At 39.5% G+C, this 27,916-nt stretch overlaps 1 protein-coding gene across 4 annotated transcripts in view; it reads left to right on the top strand.

The window, feature by feature from the left end:
• FAM135B (family with sequence similarity 135 member B) overlaps positions 1–27,916 on the top strand; it is a 206,120-nt gene that overhangs the window by 80,277 nt on the left and 97,927 nt on the right. For all 4 annotated transcript variants that reach the window (XR_010030331.1, XM_063174595.1, XM_063174586.1 and 1 more), the window contains exon 3: positions 10,802–10,881. Coding sequence is in view for 3 of the 4 variants with exons in the window: in XM_063174595.1 (XP_063030665.1) it covers positions 10,802–10,881 (80 nt within the window). In the remaining variant the exon portion in view is untranslated. The remainder of the gene's footprint in view (positions 1–10,801; positions 10,882–27,916) is intronic.

The raw sequence follows: 27,916 nt of genomic DNA, 5'->3' as shown, positions 1-27,916 counted from the left end.
CCAGTGAGTGTGAATTCCCTTGGGCTCCAGCAAATGTCAGGCCTTGGTGGAGGCTCTTTCCAATTGCAGTAAGGGAATGCAGCTCCTCCTTTTGCTGGAGACTGAAATTGAGTCCAGTGATGTCAGATCAATACCAGTGCACTGTCTGTCTGGGATCAAGGACCTGGAGACCATCCTGCAATTGTGAGAGTTGCAGGCATAGCCATGAGACAAAACGGGTCTGAAACCACACAACTTCACCTATCTGCACGGCTTTGTTCCACCACAGCAAGTGGTCAGCCTGGTGTTTGAGCTGGCCAATTTAGTGACAGCAGAATTTAGGGATCTGCTGGATGAACTAAGTAAAGAGACTTGTCCTAGGATCGTGATTCATGGTGTGCCAGGTCACACCGCATCTCCACTGTGCTCACTTCCCTAAACCTGCTTCTTTTGGAATCTACTTCAGGGTCAGTGGCTAGAAGATACTCAGATTTTTTATTCATTTGGGTTTAGAAAATTATCAGGCTGTGAATAAAGTGAAAGTCTCTCATTGGTCTGCTGGATTAGACATTTTATCCCCAGTAGTTTGCATCTTTGTTTCAAGGTCACTTTGGCTTTCAAATTTCTGGGAAGTTCTGAGATGTGAAAAACAATTGTACAAGTTTTAAAGCAACAGCTTCTGAGAAGTCATTTCATGCCTATCATTTTCATTTTTCTCCTGTTTCCAGGAGTGGGATACAAAACAAAATGCAGTGTAAATAACCCCATCTCCAAACCTGTTTATCCATTTCACTCCACAAGCACGGAAGCACTTTAGAAATCTCATGAGACATGATATTTGCCTTATTCAACTAAAAAAAATATATGTAATATAAGGGTTGACTTCATCTTCAGGAATATTCCGCTAATTTTATGTATATTAAATAATTTTTAGAATCTCTTGATTGCACCCAGAACAGGTGAGGGTTAATTCTCTCTCTCATACAATCAGAATGTTTTTCCAGGTGCTTCAGTTAGAAAAGCACAAAATCTCTCATCTTTAGCTCTTCATATGATATAAGAACAGATTGGAAAAGGTTACTACTTGAATGTGAGACTAAATTAAATTATGTTCTCAAGGTTTCCTATTGCTTTTGAGACAAGAATATAAGTGCTCCTATCCCTATTGGAGTCCTAATTTTTCTGCCCTTTCCTTTCACTGCCTTTCTTTTCCAACACTAAAGCACATTTCTATCGTTTTACTCTTTAGTCACCATTCTACTGCCCACTCCTCTTCACCCCTACCTTGCTAAGATGACTGAAAGGGAAGTAAAGGGCGAATTGCTTTAAAAGGATGAATATGGGACTAAATAAAAGACAGCATTGTTACCTTGATGAGAATAAAAGGGCAAGAGCCCCTGAGGTGAGCATAAAAGGAGATGTAAAGAGAGCTGGTTGGTGTAATTGTCAGAGAGCTGCGGGGTTTCATGGGCTGGAGATTTTATGGCTTGTGGAATTGCAAGTTTCTGCAGAGGAGAGATGATCTGATGAAACTACAAGAAGCTGGATGCATAAAAACAATCAGGGTTGTGGCTTATGTGGCTCCAAATGAATCCTTGCCTAAAAAGCATCAAGTGCCAAGTGTAGGCTCTCCTTCAGTGATGCACTGAAATACTTTAGTGGCTCTTCTGCCAGAAGTTGGATAGATTTTTCTAATTATGCCCAGAGCACTGTGTTCTTGAGAACTTCCAGCCCTAAATCCTGGACTTAGGACATAAATATCCATCTTTGATCCAGGGATATGCTGAGCATCTTCTGAGGATATTGAGAGCCCATGTGTACTGCTTGCTTGGATGAGAAGGAATCACACCAAGCACCTCTCAAGTTTGCAGAACTAGGCAGCATCTGGTTTTAAAACAGCATTTTCTATCATAATAGAAATAAGAAAAAATAAAAAAAAAGGTTGTCATACCTTTGCAATAGAACAATTTCACCTTAACTGCATGATGCAGACTCTTGGTAGGTGAAAAGTTTGCTTTCATGGACCCACTTTATCTTTTACTGAGAGGCCAGTTTGTTACTGCACTTCAAGGAGGGTATGGATCACTCTCCCCACACGATTAATTTTAGATCTACCTTTATGAAAATCTAAAGAGCTGGAGAATAATACTGGGATGAGAATTGTAGAAACTTGATGTGATAAATGGTTGTGGAGCCTGATTTGGAGCACTGCAGCTGTGTTTGACTGACCTGCCCTGGCACAGCAGCAGCTCTGGCATCACAGAGGGAATTGCCAGACAGAGCTGTCACTGTGTGTGCAACACTGAGGGTTGGAAAAGCCTTCCTCTCCTACCTCTAATAGCCTCCAAAGTGAGTGTAAGATTCCCTGGGCTGTCTGAAGTGTTCTTCCTATTTCCAGAAAGGTGAGAATAAAATGCTAATAGTGGTGATGACTTCTGTGAGCATCCACCTCCTGCCTGCTGCTAACTCCTGTGTCCTACACTCCTTTTTTTCTGGGCTATTCTAGAGCCTGCCAAAAGCCTGAGGTAGAGTTAGGTCAGAAAAGCTTCTTGAAATAATATTTAATTGAGAAATGTCTGGATTTTTTATATATATCTGAAATATTTTGTGGGTATATTGTAGGGCTTCCTCATGCACATGGTACTGCACATTGTACTTGCATATATAACAATGTGGTAATTTTGCTGATATGCTCCTCAGTCTGACTTATCTCTCTGATTCCAATCTTAGGTGTAAAATTATCACCTTTTTCCTTGCTCATTTGTTTGAATAGCCAAAGAACCCACCAAAATATTGATATACAAAATTGGGATGGATTTACACAGTACACTTCTGTATGACTCATGCACTTTAGAAATCCACCAAATATTATTGACTCAGTTAGATATGTAACCTTAAACATTATCACCCCAAACAAGGAAAATTTTACATTGTTTTATGCAAAGTTACAGAATTTTTGTGGCTATACCTCTGACCTGTTTCACTAAAGGGAAAAGAGAAACAATGGTCTGCTTGCCTTCCTTGCCCTGGTGTTCTCCCTATAATTCCACAATGGGTATTGCTTTTAAGTTGTTTTTTTCTGGGAATCAGCCTGGTGGTTGCAGATGTTTACTCTGTCCTGCATAAGCTTCTGGAATATCCATCAGGAAGCCTCAGATGGTAACACACTTGGCAATCCTCTGCTGGGGATCATCAGCACAGGACAGAAAGGTCTCTTAATGTTGTTAGAGAGAGAATGAGGTTTTTTACATCTGAAGACCTGAAGTTCAAAGCCCATCAAGTTAAGCCTTGCAATGAGATTTTGAGCTCTCCTCTATTGCTGTTTTCATGAAGACATCCATCTTTTTCCTTGCCTGTCAGGCTTTTAGGCTTTTTCTCTCTGACTCCCAAAACAGTGTGCTGCAGTCCTTGGCTCCCTGGAAGCAGTAATTCAATGGAGAAGATTTGCTGATATCCAGGGGTTCCTGGAGGACACCTCCAACACTGGTCTGAGGAGCAGCTGGAGCTCCAGACTGACTCATGAGGCTCAGACACAGCTCGTTTGTTTGCTGGATGTATCAGATTAAGGATTGTTTATTTAAATGCAGCCTAACCTGGGATGAGTTTTTCAGCCTTGGAGCTGTTCAGGTATAATTCAAGCAGGTGGAACTTGAACTTGTCTGGCTCCTATGACACTGCTACTGAGCCAAAGGTTTTATTTTCGTGCTGCAGGGATGATCAGGGAGGAGCAGTCTGATCTGCCAGTGCTCCTGATGGGACTGATCTGCTTTGGTGGTATGAGGCATCAATATTATCTTACAAATTGCTTCTCTCGAACCAGTCAACCCTTCTTAACCTGAGTTTAACAGTGTCATTACAAGCCAATCACAGGGGAAGACAAGTAGAAGATCAGAGCTGAGATATTCTGGTATTAATGTGAGATGAGGAAGGAAAGGGAAGGATCGAGTCCAGAGCATCAATAACAGGGCTGGTACCACCCAGCTCTCTGTTGGTTTTGATGTAAATCCTCTAGAATTAGGAACTGCCCTGTGCTATGGTTAGATCACTAGGGATGACGTGATGAGTTATCTGTAGCAAAACCATTTTATTACCCTAACATTAGGAGAGGAGGTCTGAGCACCTCAGTGTCATGAGACTGAGAGGTGTCAGCAGCTCTGTCCTGTGCAGGGGGAGGCAAGGGCAGGGACTGTCACCCAGCACATCTGTCAGTGCAGGGACTGTCACCCAGCACATCTGTCAGTGCAGCCAGGCTCCTGAGGGAGGCTGCAGAGCCAGGAGAGAGGAGAGTCAGTGCAGGTCAGCAGGGCTTAATGTGTGCCCAGCCACAGGAAAACAAAGGAGCCACTTGAATTGTTTAATTTTAAAGATTAGAAATTCACAAATCGCCAGTGAGGGTGAGGATGGCAAATTCATTGCTACAAGGATGACCCATGCAGTCTATCTTGCATGAGAGAAGGGACTTGGTGTAGTATGTGCTGCCTGCATAAATAAAATGGTACTGCAAATAAAAAGGATCCATGTCTTATAAATCATTTGGAAATTTACTGAGCTTCCCCTAAAACCAAATTGGCTTTTTCATTCCTGCTTCTGGAAGAAGCTCTTTTGATTTTTTTTTTACAGTTTTGCTCCTTTGCCAGCTGCAGTTTTTACGTCTAAACTGGATTTATTCATGGAGAGTTTATATGTGTTTGTTCTTGTGCCAATGTTGTACTTTCTTGTACCTCAGTCTTCTTTCTTCCTGATTATTTTCCTCCCAGTATATTTATAGATGGAGAGGGGATTTGATTGCTCTGTTTTGCTGAATTAAGTGTACCAAGTTCCTTTAGTTCTTAAAATCAGTTTGCAGTTTCCCGATCTTTCCTTCACAGTGCCTGTACCACATTATCTGGCAATTTTCCATGCTCTCCCTACTTTACTGAAGTCTAAATAAGTTTTTCTGCACTGTTCTTCCATTTAAAAAAGGAAAAAGAAACCCAAAAACAAAACCAAAAACCAACCACAAACCAGATGTTTACTCAAAAAGAGGTACTGCTTAGCCTAACTCTAATGAGTCAGACTCAGCCTAATTGAAGTAAAACAGGAATTGGCTGCAGTTTCTCATTTATTCCCTAATTATTCTTTTCCTTAAATCTACTGTAAAGCCTTATGCATTTCTGGGGCCACACTCAGGGCGCCAAGTGGTGTCCATTCCACTCCCCTCGCAAAATGTCTGTTCAGCTTCAGCTCTTTGCCAGCCCTTCTGTAACTTTATAGATTTATTGTATTTGTTCTAAGTCTGTATTACCAAGTGTCCAATTCACTTGCCACTTCTACCAAGGCTCTCTAAGAAAAATAGCTTGTTATTTTTGGAGGCAATATCTCATTTATCATTACTGTCACCTCCATATCACTATCAGGCAGTGCTTTCCTACACATTTGTGGAGGAGGACCTCCTGTAAATATTTTGGTGGCCTTTGCAATGCCTCCCTCAGTCTGATTCTCCAGTTTTAAGTATAGATTTTGATCTCCACATCATGTTCTGTTCTTTGTAATTTTTATGGTCATGCTTCACCTGATTTTGGAGAGGGTTGCTCAGCTGGGAAGAGATTAAGTTGTCTGTAGGATTTCTCCCCAAGCCTGAAATTCAGAGAGAGCCTTTTACACTGAGGGAGGAGCCATGTCCCTGGAATTGCCCCTTCCCAAGCAGCATCCCACCCTCAGGGCTCTGCTGCTGCAGGCTCCACACAGTGAATGTTCCTCTCAGGTGAGAACAGATCATGCAGACTCTAGCAGAGCTGAGGAGACAAAACTGATCCCTCTTTATCTTGAGGGGATTGGAAGAGTCTGGTGAGCATGACCAGGCTCTGAGGCTACTCCTTGATAAGAATATTTAGAGCCAGCTGGAGATGGTTCACTTTGTTTTGAGGAAAACAAGGCCCACTGTATGTGTGTGGTGTATACACAGGTGTACCTGTTGATTCTTAGCATGATTTATGTCATTTATAGCTCAGAGTACCTCACTGGAACGGATGAGTGGTCTTAGTATCCCAAAAAACCCATTTTCCTGTTAGAATCATAAAGGTTTTGGGTTGGAAGGGACCTTCAAGATCATCTTGTTTCAACCCCTTGCCAGGGCATAAACATCTTCCACTATCTCAGGTTGCTCAGGACCACATCCAACCTGGCCTTGAACATTTCAAGGGAAGGGTCATCCACAGCTTCTCTGGGCAAGCTGTGCCAGGGCCTCACCACCCTCTGAGTAAAGAATTTCTTCCTAATATCTAACTGAAATGTATTCTGTTCAAGTTTGAAGCCATTCCTCCTTGTCCTGTCCCTTAGCAGGGACTGGGGACAGTACTCAGTCCCTCAAGAGTGTGGGTTTTTTGTAAGCACTGAAAAAATGTTTTATTTATGCTCAAAATAACATGGCTTCATTTTATATGTTGGTCTCAGCATCACTCAGACTGGTACAACAAGAGGTGTGGCACAGTGGGATGGGGAAGTGGAGACATATCTCTGTTTGCTGCTGGAGAAATTGTGTGGGACTCTGCACCTTCCAGTGTATTTTATACCATATTTGATTTCCTGTGTTTTGATCAGGACACCCCTCCTCACAGTGCACAAGCTATTATGAGTAACATCCAACCTCTCAGTGTAAGAGCAAGAACCTTCATATTTTTGGTTTTGCTTGATTATAAAGTCATTGTTTGGCAATTCGTCCCTGCTTACAAAGGCTTAGAGAAAGCTCTGTGGAGGAATGGATAATGTTTGCCTGTATAATGATTTAAATATTGATATGTGGCTTAAAAATAGGAAAAAAACCCAACCCAACAGCCAGCAAGAACACAACAGGTACTGGGCTTTATTACATTTCCTGTATGGAGTTTGCTTATTTTAATTGGACAATAAGCATTCTTGTGAATGCCTCAAATAAGGATGTCCTTTCTTTATATACTGCTTGTGATATTTATCTCTGTTATTTACCTCCTCCGGAACTATTACCGTCTTACATGAAACTCTCACTAAAAATATTTTCAGGAAAATTATTGTTTGGTTTCTTTAAAGAATAAAATGATAAGTTGTGAGCACTAATATTTCTCTGTGATTTGTAATTCAATCTACCATTTTAAGCCTTTAACATTGTCACTGCCATGTGTGTTCTTTACCATGAATATCCCTGAGATGTTGGGGGGATCTGAGATGCTGTACATCTCTGTCCTCTGCCTTTAATCCAGCTGAGCACCTTGAGGTAAAAACCTTTGCAATGCACCCATACACACAACTGAACCAGCAAAAGGACATTTAGAAGCCTCTTATGTCTTCTGACTAGAAGACCATTCTTCAAAGTCTTTCTTTAGGAAGAATCTATCTAATTCCATGATGATTTATACCAGAACTCCTTTATGTCATTGTGTTATGAAGGATAGACTTTTTGGCATTAGATGTCAAATAATCTACAATAAATAATTTATTAATAATTGTTTATTGTGATTCTTTTTAATAAGAACTAAAACATGCCTGGTCACGTAAATAATATGAGTTACACTCTTGGCAATCCTCAATAGCGCAGAACTTGCTAGTCTCTGAATTCTCTTTATATTTGGACCTTCAGTCTCAGAGTCTGATCTTAGTCTGAGAGTTTCTTAGGTTTCTATGAATTTGCTATGTATTTTTTACTTTGACCAGTTCAGTTTGGTGGGCACACAGGAAGACAGCTACTTGTGACCCCTACAACATCTCTGCCATCCAAATGAATTTACCAGAATTTAGGGGATGAATAGGGAAAGGTTTGAATTAGACGAAGACCTATTTCTTTTATGTCCTTGCACCTAGGTCCATTTGGCAAAGGACATAATGAATGTTGGAACTAACTTTGCTATGAAGTCACCAGTAGTTAAGTATCTTCATGTGGTTTTGATGTACAAGGCAGAGTTGCCTGGGCAATGAGGAAACAAATGTCTGCCCAGCATCCTCCAGGAGCTGAATGTCTCTAAGTCTGCTGAGAGATTTGACTGCATGGCCATCATTGCCCAGAAAGGTTTTGGATGCTGGAAGTGTTCGTGGACAGGTTGGATGGAGCTCTGAGGAACCTGCCCATGTCAAGGGGTGAATGAGATGGGCTTTAAGGTCCCTTCCAAAACCCTTCCTTGATTCTATGATTCCATTATTTGAAAGTGTCACCCTAGGCACCTCTGCAGAATCTCCCCACCTTTAGGTGGCTTAATCAGAGGCACCAGGAAAGCTGTTGGAAATCAATTTCCTACTGGAAATATTTAGGGCTGTGTGGGCTGTTTCTGACCATGAGACACACAATGAAGGAAGGGTGACATTCCCATAGTGTGGCAGGAGGTACCCAGTGTGACATTCCCTGGAGGAACTGCAGCCTGTGGAAGCATCTGCACTGGAGCAGGGAATGTGTGAAGAGGAGGGAGCAGCTGAGGGTTCCCTTTATGGACTGACACAAACTCCCATTCCATCCCCTGAGCTGCTTGGGAGGAGAGGAGTCTAAAATACTGAAGCCAAGCCCTGAAGAAGGGAGTGGGCTGGAGAGAGGTTTTATTTTAATGTTTGGGTTCGTTTCCTTCTACCTAGTTGTGAATGAATTAAATTAATTTCCCAGAAGTTTAATCAATTTTGCCAGTGGCAATAACTGGTAAGCAATCTCCCTGTCTTTATCCCATCCTATTTTTCAGCCTATTTTCTCCTGCTGTTCTGTTGATGAGGGGGAGGGACAGCTCATGTGGTTGGCAATGTGGCTGTTAGCCAAGGATAACCCACCACAATTCTGAGCAGCAAAAATCTAAAAAAAGTGGTCAGACAGTTATGGAATATTATTCTTTGGAGCTGATGTAGTAGAATGGGCACATGGTAAATCTTAAATATCTGCATATGGAGGAGTGTCCTGTTACACTAATGTGTAATATCATTTTAATACCCTGTTACTGGTATTTGGAAGTTATTAGACTTTGTAAGTAGTCCACACAGAGTATTTTTGTCAGTAAAAATTTGTATTGCATAAAACCATAATGAAAATTCAAAGGGCCTTAAGGCAAGTTTTGTACTTGCTTTAGAAAAAATTAGGATCAATACCATCAATTAAAAATGTCTGCATAGTGCAAGAACAGCATAATGGAGAGAATAGTCAGGTAGCTTTGATTGCTGTTATGTTTAACTAGATGCTGTGTGTATTTAAAATATGGACTGCTTTTATTTTCTTTTCTGAAAACTACCATATAAACAGAGAGTTTTCATGCCCAAGCTCTTGACTGAAACAGATAGCTAGAAATGTCAAAGGTTGTGCTGGAATTAGATCCCAGATGGGGAGAAGCTGCCAGCTGAAGCAGGTAGAGTAACATGGGCTTTCAGCTGTGAAGGACATGGAACATTTGCCTCTGGAGTGGTACTTTTTTGGTTTTGTTTTGTTTTCTCCCCATCAAACTCCTTTCTTCAGCTTTTAATCTCAGAAAGACAGATCTAGGTCATTCACTATTACACACTTTGGAAAGATTTTATTGGTAAGTGTAGCCTGGGATGTTGTAAACAGGATTTCACAGATAACTTGGTGTTTTCATAAAGTTACAGAATGGTTCAGGTTGGAAAAGACTTGCACTTAGAGGCTGGGACAAAAATCAGGCCAAAACTATCTGTAAACACCAATGGGTTAAAGGACTTTATAAATCAAGAGACCAAAGGAGGGAAAATCCAGAGAAAGGGAGACTTTTCTAACACCAGCATGGTGCTAGAGCTGGTTGGTGGGAGGTCTGCAAAGAGGTAGAAGTATCCTGAGGTACAATATCCTGCACAGGGTACAGTACTGAACACTGCCTTGTATTCCTAATCCATGGAAGTGGTGGTGAAGGAAGACCAGGATGAGTTTTCCCTCTGTTTAGACTGAGCTCATATTCTGGGCACTGGAACAGGCTCCCCAGGGAAGTGGTCCCAGCACCTGCCAGAGTTCAAGAAGTGTTTGGACATCAGACACATGGAGGGATTTTTGGGGTGTCCTGTGCAGGGCCAGAAGTTGGCCTTGATGATCCTTGTGGGTCTCTTCCAATGCAGGGTAATCTATGATTCTATGTGTAATTTAGATCAGTGAAATTGCTGATGTTTTCTTTTTCTGTCTTCCTTCACCTAACGCAGGGATCCCCTATGGGATAGAAAACAACCAGAGTACAACTGGTTTAGATGTGATTAACAGAATCACAGAATGGCAGGGACCCCAGTGGGCCATCTGATCCAACCTCCCTGCTCATGCAGGGTCACACCAGAACACAGGATTGTGTCCAGACAGTTCTGGAAAATCTCCAGTGAGGGAGACTCCACACCCTCTCTGGGCAAATGATTAATGCTAACATCTTCTTTATTAGGTAGACTCACCGTGGAACAGCAGAGTTATAACTATTATTCATAATATATGCAATAATATTCCTAGATATGAGATTAGCACTTTGGTTATCTTTCCACCAAAGTTTTTTTGTTGTTTGTTTCACTTTTTTGGCTTTGTTTTGTATTAATTTTTGTCACTCCTTGTGTAAAATTGGGGCATTTTATCATAGAAGTTTGTCCATGTCTCCTTCTCCTACAGGAGGCCAAGTGCTTTTCCACAATCTTTCTTCATTATTCACACATCAGGCCATTGTGTCCACTCTGCCTGTGTAAAATAGGCCTAGATTAAACCCACTTGAATTAAAGCTAAAAAGCAGAAGAAAAGATCCTGTACGTGTCTGTTCTCTGGAGCCCTTTTGGCTGCAGATGCCCAGGGTGTGCTCTCACCCTGGAATTTCAGGTTGGATCAAGAGGTCACTTCTCTAGCAGTGAGTAACTTTTCATCCTTTCTCTGCAGGTATTACCAGATAAGAGCTGGACTGAAGATCCCATCCAGGATCCCCCACAGGCTGTTTGCTACCATTGCAGGACAGACAGGTAAGCAGGTCCCAGAGGAATGTGACGTGACTGCAGGTGGGGTAGGATGGAGAAGGAAACTGTGTGAGGAACAGGTGAGCCTGGATTGAGATCCAAACCTCATTTTCCCTAATGATCAGAATTGTTCATCTCTGTTTGGGTAAGGGTTTGTGTCTGGTATTGGGCTTGTGTCTGTCAGAAAAGCAGAGGAAATTCTCACAATCTGATCTGAAAGCATGTCTCTTCTATATGGTTCCTTGCTGACAATTTTCCAGTTTAATATTACTTAACATCTTTGTTTTTTTAAGAAATAAAAAAAGGTATTGTTCCATTTGGAAGTTCAATTAAAATGCAAAATTATTAGACAGGTCATATAAAACACAAATAATTATACCAAAATCTGAGAAAATCCCTAAAAAAAAAAAAAAAAAAAAAAGAAATCCCAAATGCAAAAGCTGAATAAAGAAGTTTTCTTGAAAAATCAATGAATATATGAGTAATTTAGTCTGGGTTTGGAAAAACATTCTGTGAAAAATCCTCAAGGAAAAAAGTATTATTTTACAACAAATTCCATTGTAATTTGCCCTTAGCATATCCAGAATCCCCTGGAGTTCCTTAGATTTCTGGAAATATCCTCAAATTACCACAGTTTCTGGCATAAATAATCTTAAACTAATGAAATAACCTCTTGTAAAGACAGCTAGAACTTCACTTTCTTGGGGCAAAAACCACTCAATAACAATCAATAAAAAAGCCAAACTACTTCTGTTCAGAATAAACTATGATTTATATTTACTTTTTAAAAAAATAATATTTTCTTCTTCCTCATACATCTACAGCATCGAGAAAATAGTGAAGATTCTTTCACTTCTTCTGGAAACAACTCACGTAGACACATGGGCAGGGGAGAGGCGAGGCTGGCAGGGCAGTTACAGGATTAGCACTTGACTTTCATGGTGCTAATGCAATCCAGACTGGGCTCTAATAGCTTCATAGGGCTAACATCAAGACAAGGGATATTTAAGCCATTAAGGCCTTAAACAGTTTCTCCTTGGCTATCTTTGCAAGTACTTCCTAATTGATTTCATAGATCTGCAAGAGAGCATTATTTAATGGGACTGAACTTAAAGGTACACAGGCCATAACGTGGGGTTTTTTTTCATGCCACTGATCTCTCTCAGTATGTGGATACCTGGAATAAGGCTAATTCAATTTCTGTGCATGTTTCAATAAGACACTCCTATTAAAATAGCATTACAGCAAAACATGGGGGATATAAAATAGTGAATAAACTCCTACCTCACCAGCAAGAATGACTATAAAATAAGTGGAATTCATGAGTTCAGTTTAAAGGAAGTATTTTTAATCTTTCGCTTATCGGGTTTGTAGGATCTGTGAAAACTGAGAATATATTTTGGAAATGATTATGTAAATTCATAAAGTAAAATCTGTGAATTTATGCAGTAATAAAATATATAAAATATGTAAGCATACAAAATAAATAGGAGGCAGTATTTATCTTCCGATGCACATGGCTTTTTATTTTTATTAAATTTACAGGATTTACGATAAAACCTTGGGAACTGACAGCATTAGCAATGTTTGCCTCCCACTAGATGTTTTCAGCAGCAGAGGCGAAAACTCCCGAAGTTTACAATAATTCAGCAGAGGGAAAGCTGCAGTCTGTGCTAGGCAGTCCCTTGGTGGTGACCAACCAAATGTGAGCAGAAAGAATTCCAGAATTCCATCCATGGCACAGGACTGACAGGTTGTGCAGGAAACCTTGGTGACCCACCACAGTTTATCATATCCTGTGTAAAATTTAGGAAGAGACTGGGCTGTGTGGCTCAGTCAAACACAGGAGAGCTGTGCTGGAGCCCCTGTGGTGTGGTCACTCACATCCTCACACTGACCATTAGCTTGTGTTGAGTCAGGGTGCATGAGCAGGAACATGCTGTGAACATAAATATATTCATAAAAATATACATTTCATTCATACTCCTAAACATTTTTAGCAAGGTTGTTTCCCTAAACACATGACAAGACTGGTGGCTAGGGATTTGCACAGAATCATGCAATCATAAAATCTGGAAAAGACCTCCAAGATCAAGCCCAGCCTTTGGGCTGAACACTGCTTTGCCCACTAAACCATACAGTGGAGTGACATTTCTGCTTTTTTTCTGAACACTTCCAGGGGTGGTGACTCCACCACTTCCCCAGGGAGCTTGTTCCAATGCTTACCCACTCTTTCAGGAAATAATTTTTTTCCTTATATTCAACTTGAAACTCCCCTGACTCAACTTGTGTAATATCACAAATTGTCTGGGGGAAGAGAGAGAACCCTACCTCCTTTCAGGTTGTTGCAGAGAATGATAAGGTCTCCCCTGAGTCTACTTTCGTCCAGACCAAACCTTTCCAGCTCCCTCATCTGCTCCTTATGTTCCAGATTATGCTCCTCATTTTTGAGCAATGAAAAGGAGAGAGGGAACAAGGCTTGTTGTGCACAAGTTGCTGTCATGCAGATTTTATACCCCCACGAAATTCAGCTTCCTGCCTTTTAATAGATACCATGACTGAAGACTGCTTTGGGCTTGTGAAGAAATTATGCTCTCTGCTCATTCATGTGCAGCTCATAACAGCAGAAACTCCATTGCCCTCAGCATCCCTTCTACAGGGCTGACTTAATGCAGACATAGCCTGAATTTAAACCCTAGAAATGCCTTTCTGAGTGGATTTGTGGGGCTTTGGCCTCTGGTGCTCTTCAGCAGCATGGCTTGTAATGTCACCATGGGATGGTGTCTGCCTGCAGCAGGCAGAGGGCTGAGCCTGAGGGACCCAAGCATGAACAGCCAGAAGAGCAGGGAAGTGAAGATGCTCCTCTCAGTTATAATTTGCATGATTAGCTCCTTGGCTGAGTTCTCTTATGACCCACTAATTGTCTACCATAAGATTTTAAGCTATTATATAAATTTTGGGGCAAGGATTCATGGATGTAGTGAACATACAGTGAACAATGAACTCATTGATTTCCAGGCTGCAGGCGCAAGCTGAAAAACTGCAGGAGCTTATCTTAAAAACTTGTATTTAAACCATCTTTTTTTGCTCATTCCTCAGAACACTGGGAGAAATAGCAATGCTCATAAACAGTTAGGATTAGCTGTTTCATCTTGATGTTCTGCACTGTGTGAAAGAGGGGAAAATGGAGACCAGAACAGTACAGAGGAGGACAAGTTAAAGAACATGGTATGCATGGGATAAATCTTGGCAGCATTAATGCCAACAGAGACTCAGAGGGTGAATTACAGCATTGAAAATGCCTGATAAACCCAATCTCAGAAAGAATATAAATCTCCATCTCTTCTGCAGTGTTTTGCAGTAGTCTACACACCACTTGAGTGCATTATAATTTTGAAACAGAATTATTCTTTATAAGTGAAAGCTGCAATTGCTTTTTTGGTAGGTTTTCAACCCACTATGCCTCACTCCCATGTACTGCAACCAGCAATACTCATTTGCTTCCAGCTTGCCTACTTGTTTACCTTACAGGCCAGAGAAATTATTTTGCTGGGTGAACATTAAGAAAAAAAAATTCTTTTACATGGCATATAACTAAAGAAATTACTCAGGACTTTGATTTGTGTCCTGATCTCCTTTTTTCTCCACCAGGAAGTACCACATTGCCAATTCTCAATACTCCAAATAGACAAATATTTTTGAAAACTTGATCTGAAAATGTAATTACAAGTAATACAAAGAATTTAAGAAAAATTATCACTGGCTATGCTAATCTTTGTTGGACTGTAGAAGTCTTCCATTTAATTTTAGTCAATTAAATTGGGTTATTGTTTGAAAGTGCAGAAAGCCAAGGACAGCCAAGGAATTAGATTCTTCCTTCATTTTTTCTCATAAAAGGCAGGGTGATAAGGTGCAATGTTTTTTCCAGACAAGTCAAGAAAAAGCAGCTGTGATTGCCATTACACATTGACTCTTTTATTGGTGATGTAAAATTGTGTACTGACAATTTTATGATTTTTCATAAAATGGAATGCCTGACTTTAGGTGACAAGAAGAAGCACAATTTCAATTGTTGCATGCAAAGAAAAAAAACCAAAAACCAAAGCAAACCAAACCAAACCAAACCAAACCAAACAAAAAAAAAAAAAAAAAACAAAACCCCAAAAAACAAAAAACCCAAAAAACCCCATAAAACCAGAAGCATCAGAAAAATCATGGAATCATAGAATCATTTAGGTTAAAAAAGATCTCTTGCATCCCACCATTACCCTAACACATTAAACTCCACCACCAACCCATGTCCCTAAAACAAAGAATATTGCTGTAGCCTCTGTCTGAACTATACAAGTTCATGATGATCCACACTGAATTCCTTTTCCTATAAGTTAAATGATTTAATTAAGTTTCTGGCTACCTTTCATCGAAGACATAATTTGAAAGGTTATTTGCATTTATGATGTGTTCCATAATTAACTGTTTGTGTCTGTTTTTAAAAACAAGCAGTGATCTTAATTTCTTCATTAATGTTTGACTCTCAGAGCAATTCCCAGTGAAGGAATTCTGCTTTGATTATTAAAGAGAAACCTTTTATTGTAAATGGCTTCTTAATGCAGTCAAAACAAACAATTGCAGTTAGTTGCTCATTAGAGCAAGGAGAAACAGCACCATGACTTGTGGAACAGTATGAAATTGCAGTCATTATTTTCAATAACTTCTTGAAAGGTAATTTCTTCCTCCATTAAGTGAAGGTAAGGTTACTGTTTTTGAAGTATGAAGAAAATGGGTAGAAATTTATGCTTTAGCAAACAAATGAGTTTATTTTCAAAGCTTATTAAAAGTAGTCTGAAAATAAATAGGGATTTTCTATATAAAATGAAGCATACCTGATAAATACAAACTATATCCAGAGAGGACTTCACTGTGAGAAAAGGTGTTTGGGGATGAGTTGTCTTAGAAACTTCAGTTGTGAGGCCATAAGAGATGAGCCCATCCCTGGAAGCATTCAAGACAGATTGGATGGGGCCCATAGTCCAATGGAAGCTGTCCTTGACTGTGACATGGGAGTTGGATTGAGATGATCTTTAAGGTCCCTTCCAACCCAAATCATTCTATGATTCTATGATCAGACATTTTAGGACTTGTTAATTCACAATCTAAACAGAACTAATTCCATGACATTCCAAGAGAAAAGGAGAAAGAAACAGAGAAAAAAAAATGAAAAGCAGCAAAGAGAACATGTTTCTGACTGACCTGATACTTCTGTCTGCATGTCTCAGTCATCTTCCAGCCTTTCATAAAGGCCTCAAAGGATGGAAGCTGAAAAGCATTTTGGATACAAGAATTTCCATTGCAGACCTTCAGCTAAGCTGGAAACCCTCAATTCCCCCCTCCAGAAGCTGGGTCAGATCACTCAGATGGAAATGGAGTAGGTCCCACAGTGTTGGAGATTCTGAACAACATCCCAACCCAAAACTGAGACCTGATCAGTGGGGAAAGCCAGACCTAGGAAGGATCTGGAAGCACCACACAGGCTACAAGTCTCTTTCCCTGTACAGTGAGTCCGAAACACAAAACTTCAGCATCAATGAAGGCCTGGCTGGAACAGAATCCAACTGTTCACATGTAGAGAGCCAACACAGTATTTCTGATGCTTGGGGCCAAGGATGAATTTCACCTTTGGGGTAAAATTGGCCATTCAGGAGTTTCAGTCCTACCACTCCAGGGTGAACTGACCTTCACAGAGCTCTCTTCTCTTCCAGATTCACCTATATGTTTTTAATTTCCCCACACAGTTATTCTTGCTATCTTCACTCTGATGTAAATTTCAGTCTTGGGATTCCTTTAAAATCCATCACTGCTTTAAACTTTGGTGGGTCCCACCAGTTCAGGAGGCAAATTGCATCCAGACAACAGTTGTGCTGTTTTCTGCATTGATGAGAGGCTATGTGCTATTGTAATGTCCCATACTTTACTCAGAGTTTTTTGCCACCTGAATTAATATTTGGAATAAATATATGGAGTGGCAGCTACAGAGTTATATAAACACAGCGAATGAGTATTTGCTCACACAAGTTTCTGAAGAACAGAATTATTTTCAGATATGAATTCTCTAACTAAACAATGCTCTTAAGGAACTAGCAATGAGTTTTGAAACAGAAATAAACACTACAAAAAAAAAAAAAAAAAGAGAAAATGTTTTGTTTGTTTTAACAAAACATTAAGCATGCTTTTTTTTCTGCTGATCCCAAGCAGTTCAGTTATTCCATTATCTCAAATTTCAGCATCTCTGAGAAATGAACCTTGGTTTATAGAACAAATCAGTGATAAGAGACTGTATTTATGTTAGGATCCTTCCTACAAGGAAATTAATAGGACATCTTGCTTTTTATCATCACTGAATCTATGCACGGGCAGAGAGGTAGCTTTATATAATTCTTTCCATGAGGCTAATGCAAAATGTCAAAAGGCAAGGTTAAGATAAAGGATTCCTCTCAGAAATGTGCAGCTTTAATCAAAAGTCACACTGAGGGAGAAAACATCCTGAACTTTTTGATCAAGCAATTTAAAAATTATGGTGTCTCCTTTAGAAATAAAACATCTACATTTATTCTAAATATAAATATGCTAAACATAATATTTCAAAATTAAAACAAGTATCTTCAAACATTTAAATATGAAAATGATTGTACATTGAATGAGTTCATGCCTGAAAAATGTTGTCTTTGCACTTTACAAGTAGGCTTATTTTAGCCCTGGAGGGTCTGCATGAGTGTTCCTCTGCCAGAGAATGTGCATTTTCAACCTTCAGCAACTGGGTTTTCAAACTTCCCTAAAGCTAGATTTGCAACTCAGTACATGAGGATAAATGTGGTACTCGAGACTGGGATGTCAAAATGGCAAACTAAATAACAAATCACAACCTAAAGTCTGCAATAAACTGATATTTCCTGTTCATTGAGTTCCAAAAAGGTGAAAAAATGGACAGCTTGCAATAAATTATGAAAATCTTGACAATCAACTGTTACACACCAAAATATACAATTCTTTTCTGTATCACAGGAGGACAAAACCCCACAAAATGTACCCAGAATTCTATTCAGAATAGAATAACCCTGTTTTATTAACAAAGCTCCTTGGAGTCTGTCATCAGAACCAAACCCAGGGTTTGTCCTAGTAGCTCATGGAGCTGTAAATTCCTGTGAGCTTCAAGTGCCTGGAATGTTGGTGCAGCAGATTTAGTGCTTAGATTGAAGAGCAGGTATATTGTCATTCTAGAGATATGACAGATAAAACTGAAAGTTTGTCCTGCATCACTTGAAGTCAGTGTGAACTTGGAGCAGTATCAAATATAACTGGCAGCTCTGATAACCTCAGATTTCCTTGGGGAAGGATGAATCAGAGGGACTATGAAACACTGAACAGAGGCCTAGAAAACACTAGAAAATTCTGCACAAGATGCTCCTGTGCTGGATTTATGGTAGCCAAGAAATAGGTAAATAGCACAACTGAGTGTTTTCACAGAACCATTTAGTTTGGAGAAGACTCCTCAGATTACCTAAATCCACCACTAAACCATGTCCCCCAAAGCCACATCCAGACATCTTTTAAATACCTCCAGGGATGCTGACTCAACCACTTCCCTGGACAGCCTCCTCCAGTGCTTGACAGCCCTTTCTGTGAAGAAATTTCTCCTAATATCCATTCTGAACACCCCCTGGCTCAACTTGAAGCTGTTCCCTTTGTGCTATCACTTGTTACCTGGGAGAAAAGAGGAACTCCCACCTCACTACTTCATACAATTGAGGTCCATGAATAAAGCCTGACCGAGCCCTTTGTGGAGCCTTCCTACCCTCCATCAGACCAACACTTCTGCCCAGCTTGGTGTCATCTACTCTTTTCTGCTCTCATCTTTCTGTTTTTCTAAAAGCTGCTTTTTACTTATTTTAGTTAGTTAAACTCCTACAGGAAAGGGACAGGCATCTCTGTTGAAGGCTGTGAATCACCAATTAAGGGATGATCTTCTATGGATCTAAAATGCAGAGGAAAGTGAGGGATTATATGAAGGAGCATGCAGCAGTTGTTAGAGGGGTTCTAAAATCGTTTAGCATGATTACATTCTCATTTATCTCCACCTCCTCATGTCTTACTTTCATATTTAGCAGGTAGTTCTGCAATAAAGAATTTGCTACACAACTGAGGTGATAAATATAAAGTGTCAGCATCATCTGAAATGAAAGACTTTGGGGTCTAGCAGTAATTAAATTGTTATGGTTTCAGGAAGGAGCAACTGTATTTTTGTATGGGGACTAAAAGTATTTTTAAGACTTTATTAAAAAAAAAAGAAAAGGATGATGGATTATGTTCCAGTGTTCTGCTTGGGGAAATCATCACAGATTACAGACATTGCAGGGAGTGATGGTTCCTTGAAAATACAGGTGGACAGGATTTCCTAGTGACAGATCCTATGTGATGCAGAACATCTTAAAAATTAGGATTTAAGTATCCTGAGATCTATAGATGACAGTCAGATGTCAGTTTAAATAACAGTTGATAAGTAAGAAGTCAATGTTCATTCATAACAACATACCTATATATACCCTTACCAGCTAGAGGTATTAATGGTTCTTCCCTAGGGAGGGTGTATTGCATGATTTATAAATTAGCTTTCTAGCAAACCTTATTTCACCAAGCTTTCTATACCAGCAGGAAACAGTTGTCCTGTAATGATATGTTAGGCTATATTCGAAGGACAGGCAATAAATCATCTGTAACCTGAGTTATGGCTGCAAGATGGAAGAAGCCTTGGAAATCTGTGGCTAAGGGTAAAAATAATCTTATCTGAGTGCTGAAATCTGTGCTGTGGGTGTCTCTACCTAAGCTAATCAGCCAGTCTCCCTTTATAGCCAGAGGAGAGAAACAGGTAATTTGAGGGAGTAATTTAACATATCTATTTTAAGATGAGTTGAATCACACCTATTTCTGCCCATTTACTAGAAAAGAAGTTGCAGGAACTTTTGCAGAGAGAGACATTTTCATTGTGCTTGTAAAAGACTTGTCACAAAAAGGCTGTGATTGCAGCTTTGCCTTCACGTATCTATGCAAATCAGGCAAGTAATGATGAAAGGTGGGAAAGGTGACACAGTCAACATAGAAAGAAGATGGTGCTCTTGTCTTTCTCAGCAAATAATCAAAGATGGCATCTTGATTCAGGATTTTAAATAATGTTCCTGAAGATTTTTTCACGGTGAATAAAAGAGCAAGGAGAAGACTCCAAATAGAATAAAAGAGAAAATGAGAACAACTGTCTTATTCTTTGCTTAGAAATTTTTTCTGGAACTAATAGAAAAAAAAATCAACTGTATTATGGAAAAAAAAAAGAAGAATTTATATTTTCCTTCTGTAGTGGCACTGTAATTTATTAATTGAAAATGAAGTTGTGGAAGAGGTGTAGTAGTTTGTTTTTAGATCTTGGAAGACTAAAACTATGAATATATTTTCATCATAAATTTGAAAAATGAACAAAATAGATCCTGGGAAATAGAAGCTGGGTTTGAAGTTTGACAAACCAGGAATTTAATTTGAGGTTCAGCAAAGCATTCTGTGCTATTAACACAGGACATTACTCTGTGGTCAGAACCTCTGAAGCTTAACACTATGTATGAGATGAGACCATAAAGTAGAAAATTTACAGAATTTTCTGTGCCTTCCAGTGTATTTGTGGACCTTTTAGAAGGATTTGCCTAATTTACTATTCTAGCTAAGGAATGCTGCTTGGTTTAATTTCCCAATGATATCATTGTCAGGAAGGTCTCTGAAAAATTCCTTTAGTCTAGATGTTAAAACAGGGAACACACACAGCAGGAAAAACTTATCTCTAAAATGATGGCAATGCTTCAGAGATCCAAACATTTATATAATTTAATAACCTTCCAAACATGTAAGATAAGCAAAAGAAATCCAAATAGCTGGAGACATACACTCCCTAGCAGCTGCCTAAAAATATTCCATCTGAAGAAAAGCTATGTCCCAGGTAAGGCAATGATGCCATAACAAGAGGGGAAAGTTATGGATGATTCATGCAGGAATTCTATTGAGTTCATAAAGGGAGATTTTCATTTTATTTTTATAGCTAATCTGAAATGCTCTAAACCTAAACCATAGAGCTGTAGCCAGTGCTTTGTGTTCAGAGCACAGCTCCAGTATGTGAATTGTGACATCTATCTTTCTATCTTTGTAGAAGTATATTCAATATTAATTTTTAAAAGAGGCACATGATTTGGGGTTATTTGTTTTGGGTTAGGTTTCTCATTTGTTTCAGTTATCCTGCTTTCTGTGAATATCTTTATAGTGGAAACAACTGAAACACTCACTGCCATTCTAGCAGTTGTAATCAGAGACATATGATGTCCAGTCATGCAGTTTTAATTAGTATTCATTTTCTTTTTCTTTTTCTCATTGCTAAAAGAAGCTAAAAAATTCAGATACTATCAGTTAGAGAGGGCTTTAGCCACATAATCTGAAAAAGATGTCCTAGGTCACAGTAATGAGGTTGGAACTAGATAAACTTCAAAGGTACCTTCCAACTCAAACCATCCTATGAGTCTATGATTTTACATATGAGTTATCATGATCAGATTGAGCAAAAATATGGCTTTGAATGCAGCAATTTCAATTTTCTGTTGACAATTGCCTTATATACTCATTAAGTGTGTGAAGAAACGTGCAAACGAATTGGTCCATTTAGGCATAACCACTATTGCTGGATTGAGATTGCCCTTCAAGTGCTTACATTTAAATTTGATGTTTAAATTGCTGTTGGATGCACTGGTCAGCCCTGGCATTGGACCATTTGTCCCAGGGGGAAAACCCCAGTTTTGCTTTAGACTTCATTGCCTAGGATCCATTTTCACAGAGAGTGAATGACAGCCTTGAGCCTCTTGCTGCCTCAAGACCTGATCTTGCTCTCTCTAACAAAATAATTGAGGGAATTTTTGGGAAGACAAAGATGGAACTACAACAATCTGGGCAAGAAGTTAGAGGGCTCAGTTGAGGAAGACATCAGGTTTGTGTAACATACTGAGGAATTCAGACTCTCTTCATCCTCTTTGCATTCCCTGTTGGTGGGACACTACATAACCTGCAGACAGTGCTGAAACTCAGCATTTCCTTTCCTACAGATTTCTCACCCAGAAGTAATATCTGTATGCCTATAGATTCACTTAACTACCCTTTTTGCCTTGGATTTCATACAGAATTTTTACCCTTTTCATGAATTAACAGCAAGTTGTATCCTGAGCAGGGATTTACAATTTCCATTGGTTTTGCACTTGCAGAAATTATGGGATGTACTTGAAGCACAATAACAAGTCAAACAGCTCAAAGAGAAGCAAGGTTTGAGGGAACCAAACCAGATTTAGTGTTTTGATTTCTTCCTTTCTATATCTAGGATAATGTAAATTTGGCTCTGCTTTCTTATGCCATGAGCAAACAACTTTCTCCACCCTATAAGTAACCTAATATTTGTGAATATGACCTAATCTGTCAGAAGCAGGTACTTTCCCCAGTGACTCATGTGTAGTAAAATGCTAATTTATAACTTAAAACTTAATAACAATCCTGTTGGCTTAAATAGGTCCTGTTTATTTATTAGATAAGATGTTGCTTATCCTGTTTGATAGACTGGGGAAGAATGTTAGAAAAACCCATGGTCTCACCTTGATTTTAAATTGTGTAGCTGGTAGCATAAAAATGATGCACTAGAAAACAAGAACTAAGGAAGTTCAAAATTACATACTTGGCCTTTACAGACAGGGGGTAAAAGCTCACGTTCTACTGCAGATGATGTGTAACTTATTCTTCCCCTTCCAAATCTGTGTGGGAAGTCATAATGAGTAGTAAAATTTGCTACCACAACCCCCTCCACTGGTAAGATCATAAAACTCCCTGAAATTACACGGTGTCCATTTAAATGTTCCTCTGAGGGCTGCATGTAAAGTGAGGAGTTCAGTGGAGCAGTCGGCTCACTACAGCTTTCTGTGTCACAGTAGAAAGTGATAAAATCAGTCTCCAGCAACTCTGAGCCATAATTTTTTTACTGTAGTATTGCAGGCTATAACTTTGAGAGATCTATTTCACAAGAGCATTTTATAATGCTGTGGATAATTTAGAAAGTATAGCTTGACAAGAAAAGCGTGTAACTGAGAGGTGGTACTCTATGTTCTGATTTTTCAGCTTAAAGGAATGATATTGCACATTACCTAACAGGTATCTGTTGTTAGTATCAAAAGCTGATATTCAAACAAAAAGCAAGCAAACAAAGTTCATTAGAAAAAAAATACAAAAGAGAAACACGTTATCCCTTAAGAACAGGAATAAGTCTTTCTCATCATGTTAGAAGAAACAGCCATGAAATTGCTACTCATATTTAGGTGCCCAAAAATTATTTCAGCATTTCTTGCTATTACAAAAAACTCAACTGAAAGCATAGTGTAGGGAAGAGCACTGCATTACAGGCAGTTAATTTGGTTAAAGAACACACACAAAAAGGAGACTGAAAAGGAGACTGTGGGTAGTACCTAGTGTGCGTGTCCAGCATCCCACATCCAATGCCATCTCTCAAGACAGTGAATACCAGGAGCAGAAATGCAGGAAAGAAATTATCAGAAACAAAATCCCTGGGTCTTTGTTGCACCAAGTTGTGTGGAATGTGATAGCAGGAGGAGTTGAGGACCCAGGAGGATTTGGTAGTCCTTAATTCCTATGATTGCTGGGCTCTTCTGCTCTGATTTTGAGCAATCAGCTTCTCTCTGTTTTAGTTTCCCCATATGTCTAATGGGGTTAATTGAAGCTGTATCATGAGGGTATTGTGAAACTCAATTACTTTATATAAAGAGCTTTTACTTTTTTGGGATATGTTAAAGTGCAGGAGAGTAGATAATTATTCATGGTTTTGAAACTTTTAATGGTTAGTTTACATTTTAGGGAGTAAACCAGCAGATCTAGAGGGAAATGTTTGACCTACTATTTCTACTACTCACTGTATAATGAGTCGCAGTGATAACAGTAATCTGGGAGTCTGTTAATGTAATTAAAACCACTGACTTTCTTCTAGGTGGGAGGTTTTTAAATGTGGCTGATGTCCTAAATGGAATTGTGCTGCAACTTCATCATAGCTGCTGTACCACATCCAAAATTAGGAGAATAATTCTGCTTGTGAACATATTTTTCCCTGAACCTCTACACATTAACATGTCAGAATTTACTAGTATGCATTTGGAAAATCTTCAGCAGTGACCAAACTTCTGCTTTTGACAATCTGAATACAGCCAGAGGCTCTGGAGTTTCACCAGTACTGCAGGAAATAAGGGACTGTGTGGTGGAAGGTGTTGGCCCTCAGCACCCCATTGTGGGTGACACAGTGAGGGAAGGGGAGGGAGCTAGGATTTGTTCTCTTATTATGTGTAAAGGAAAATATAAAACTACTTTTTTTACCTAAAAGCCCACTAAAAGCATTGCCATTCTCCTGCACTGCAATATAGCAGACTCCTCTGGGAGAGTCTGGTGAGTGATGGACACCTCTGGGACCAGGTGCAGGACATGAGTCCCATGCTGAGCACAGATGAGTGCAGAGCTCCCTTGGGAGAGGCTGCGCTGCCTCACTTGCTCCAAGACCATCAAATCTTGGGTGCACAGTTTGGGAATATGAAACAGACGCCAGCTGAGATGAGTGTGCAGTCAAGGGCTGTTCAGAGGAAAGGAGTTTTAAAACTCAAGCAGCAAAAATCACTCCCCCATCAGCTCAGTTACATCCCTTCTGCAAAGTAACTGAGTAGCACAACATATGCAGCCAGATACTACTTTAGTGGAAATTTTTCTCTTTAATACCTTTTCCACCTTTGAGCTGCTCTCAGTTAGATGTAGACACCTTCCTGTTTTCTGGGCAATGCTCTTCAATTTTCTGGGAAACTTGACCTTAATGCCTGTCCTGTATAAAGGAAGATGCTTATTTCTGTCTTCAGAATCAACAGGACAAAACAATTAAAATGTGGGAGGAAAATCTATTTAATTTTAAACAGCTCAGATACATTGATTTATGATATTTAGTAATTTTTTATTAAAAGCTATGAGGTCTTGCACTTCTGTCTGACACTTTCCACCTGCATATCTCAGCATGTCTTGTTACTGTGAGTTAACTCAGCTTTGAGGCCAAGTTCTTGTGAGGTAAACAAGAGCATTTGTCTGTACTGCCAAGTGTAAAAAATATATTGAAGATATTTAGCCTGAATCTATCCTGGTTTATTCTAATAAATAATATTAAGGTGACCTAATAAACACCTCCCCTGAGCTAACTTACCTCCTGAGAGGCTGCACTTGTGCTAAATGTCTCTTTGTCATCACATTGCGTCCTGTATCTTGCTCTGAGAGAAGCTTGCTGGGTGTTATCTTAGGAGGACTGGCACCATTCACACTTGTGCAATTATTGATATCATGCCAAATTTATTTCCCATCATTTACACCCCAGAAAAACCCACACAAAGCCCAGCACAGGTGTTGGCCAACAATAATGTTGTTTTTGTCTGCAAGCCTTCTCAGGAGATGGAAAATTGTATAACCAGAGGTCAAGTTTTATCCAGGAAAATGATGGAAACACCTGAGTGAGGTCTCCCTCCCTCTCTTCCTCTGAACAATGTAAATTTTTCCAACAGTAACGATGCTTTGGTGAAGGTCTCAGCAAGTTCAGCCAAGCTGTTCTGAGACTACTTCCAGTCATGGAGTCTAACATCATCCAGTAATTTCCTGGATTTGTCTATTTTTGTCAGCCCATCTGTTATCCCTCACCTCACACTTCACCTGGAAGCCATTTGTGCAGGTGAAAATCACTTGGCTTTAGGTTTAAGTTCTGCACATGTAGGCACATTTTCTACCATGCCCCTGATACATTTAAATCATCTCTTGCCTCTCTGTCTGCTGGTCTTGGCATTGGGTTCCCAATCTCAGGAGGAGGTATGGGAGCTTCTCACATGATCTTAGCAATAATTACAGACTTGGGCAGCCTTGGAGTCAGATTGAGTAGCCTAACATTGTTGCGCAAGTTTTCCTCCTAAGTAACCTTGTAAGGACTTCATTCCACAGGTCTGAAGGATGAATTTTAGGTTACAGTGATTCTTGCTGTTAGGTATTAATTTCTTACCCCTATATTAAAAAAAAAAAAAAAAAACAAAACCAACCAAACAAAAAACCAACAAAAAAACCCCCAAAACCCCAAAAAACAAACAACCCCCGCCCAAAATGCAAACACCAACCCCCCCCCCAAAAAACCCCAAACCAAACAAACAAAAAAACCAAACACAAAACAAAACCAAAACAAAACCCAAAAAAACCCAAGAACTAATTTGTTGCTTGCCCTTCCTGTGACCAAAATGAGACAGATACTGTCCTAAAAATTTTGATAAGGGCTAGTGGATGCAACCAAAGGGCAGTGCTGATATGAGGTGGATCTGGGGAACCTCATGAATAGTCTCTAAGAAATATGTGGAAACAGGATTTGAGTTTTCCCCTTATGGCCTTTCCAAAAATATCAAGGGTTAATTCCCTCTGTCTTAGGCAGTAGAAAGTAGTGTAATAACTCCATTCAAACACAAATAAAGTATTACTAATAAAATAAAATTAGTAAATATTAGTAAAGTATTATAATTATGGTACAAATAACCCAATAAGGACTTCTGTGTTACTAGATATTATACTATTTGATAGAAATTGCACTCACCAGAGTTCAGAGGCTCAAGGCTTAGGTTGGAGGACACTACAAAGGATCTCTGAGAGGATCCAAGGAAAGGCTGTGTGGTTCTGTACTGTTACACACAGGCACACAGGAATCAAACAGTAAGGTCTAGACTTCTAGAATGAATTTCTCTTTTGTGCATTAAAATCAGAAGGTTAGGAGATTTTAAAATTTTTATTTTTCATTGTTGAATTGAGTTTTAGGTTTTAATGAGACGAAACTAAACTTCAGAATTTTTTATTTTGATTTCTAGTGATAGAAGTGTCTACAATACTAAAGAAGAGGAGAAAAAGGTCTTTATACTCTTGCTGAACTATGAAATGTGATTTCTATTTCCTACTGTCCAGCAGGCTTCCTCTCCAATGTTAGGCACTTAGATGCAGATCTTCAATATCCCTCCAAGGCCTAATTTACATTGACTTTAATAGAATCCTCCTGAGGAAACAGGTCCAAGTCAAGCCCTGCCTCAGTTTCTTACCTGTAAAACAGACATGAGCAATAACTACACAATTAGCATTGTGAGAGGAAAAGGAGGAAAATCCACACTGTGAGGATGTGGCAAAGCCATAAAAATGTTCATGTGATGCACTGCCTCTAAGCTGTGCAAAAAATTGGAGGCTTTCATGTTATGTCAAAGAGATTTAACATAGAATATTGATCACTGTTTACATTGACAGAGCCTGGTTTTGGCAGCTGTTAGCTGCAACAAGAAATTGAATGACTACACACAATGAAAGAAACTCTTTGAATATCATCTGGAAGTGGTGTTTCATCCAACTATTGCTGTCCTTTTGGGATAAAGAGGAAAGCCCATTTAAAATTTTCCTTTTTCATTTTTTTCCTTTCTCTGGGTAAGCAGTTCTTTTCCCAGACTGAAGCGAAGGGTTTTCAATGTTTTTCTTCTTTTTAATTGTGAGCCAAGTGGAGCCAATGGAAGTTATCAGGAACTTCACCTTCATTTACATAATTGCTATGTGGAATGGGAAATTGGCTTATGCAAGGGAGCTGAGACTCATTAGTGACAAGCATCTCTAGGAGAGGGAGGGCTCCCTGCATCCGTGTTCAGCTGAAGGTTGTGGGGGTGTCTGAGGAGATACATCCCTGTTAGGCAGCCAATTAATGAAAACTCCAGTGAATTGAATGGAATTGAGTGCTTGCCTGTTTCTGTGAGGTCACTTGCCTGGTGATTGCAAACAAAATCTCGATGCTTTGCACAGTAACAGAAGATGCTGAATACACGTTTGGGGAAGTGTGGAAAGA

This window comes from Melospiza melodia, chromosome 1, assembly GCF_035770615.1.
Source record: "Melospiza melodia melodia isolate bMelMel2 chromosome 1, bMelMel2.pri, whole genome shotgun sequence".
NCBI lineage: Eukaryota > Metazoa > Chordata > Aves > Passeriformes > Passerellidae > Melospiza > Melospiza melodia.
This window is presented reverse-complemented; position numbering and strand designations above follow the sequence as displayed.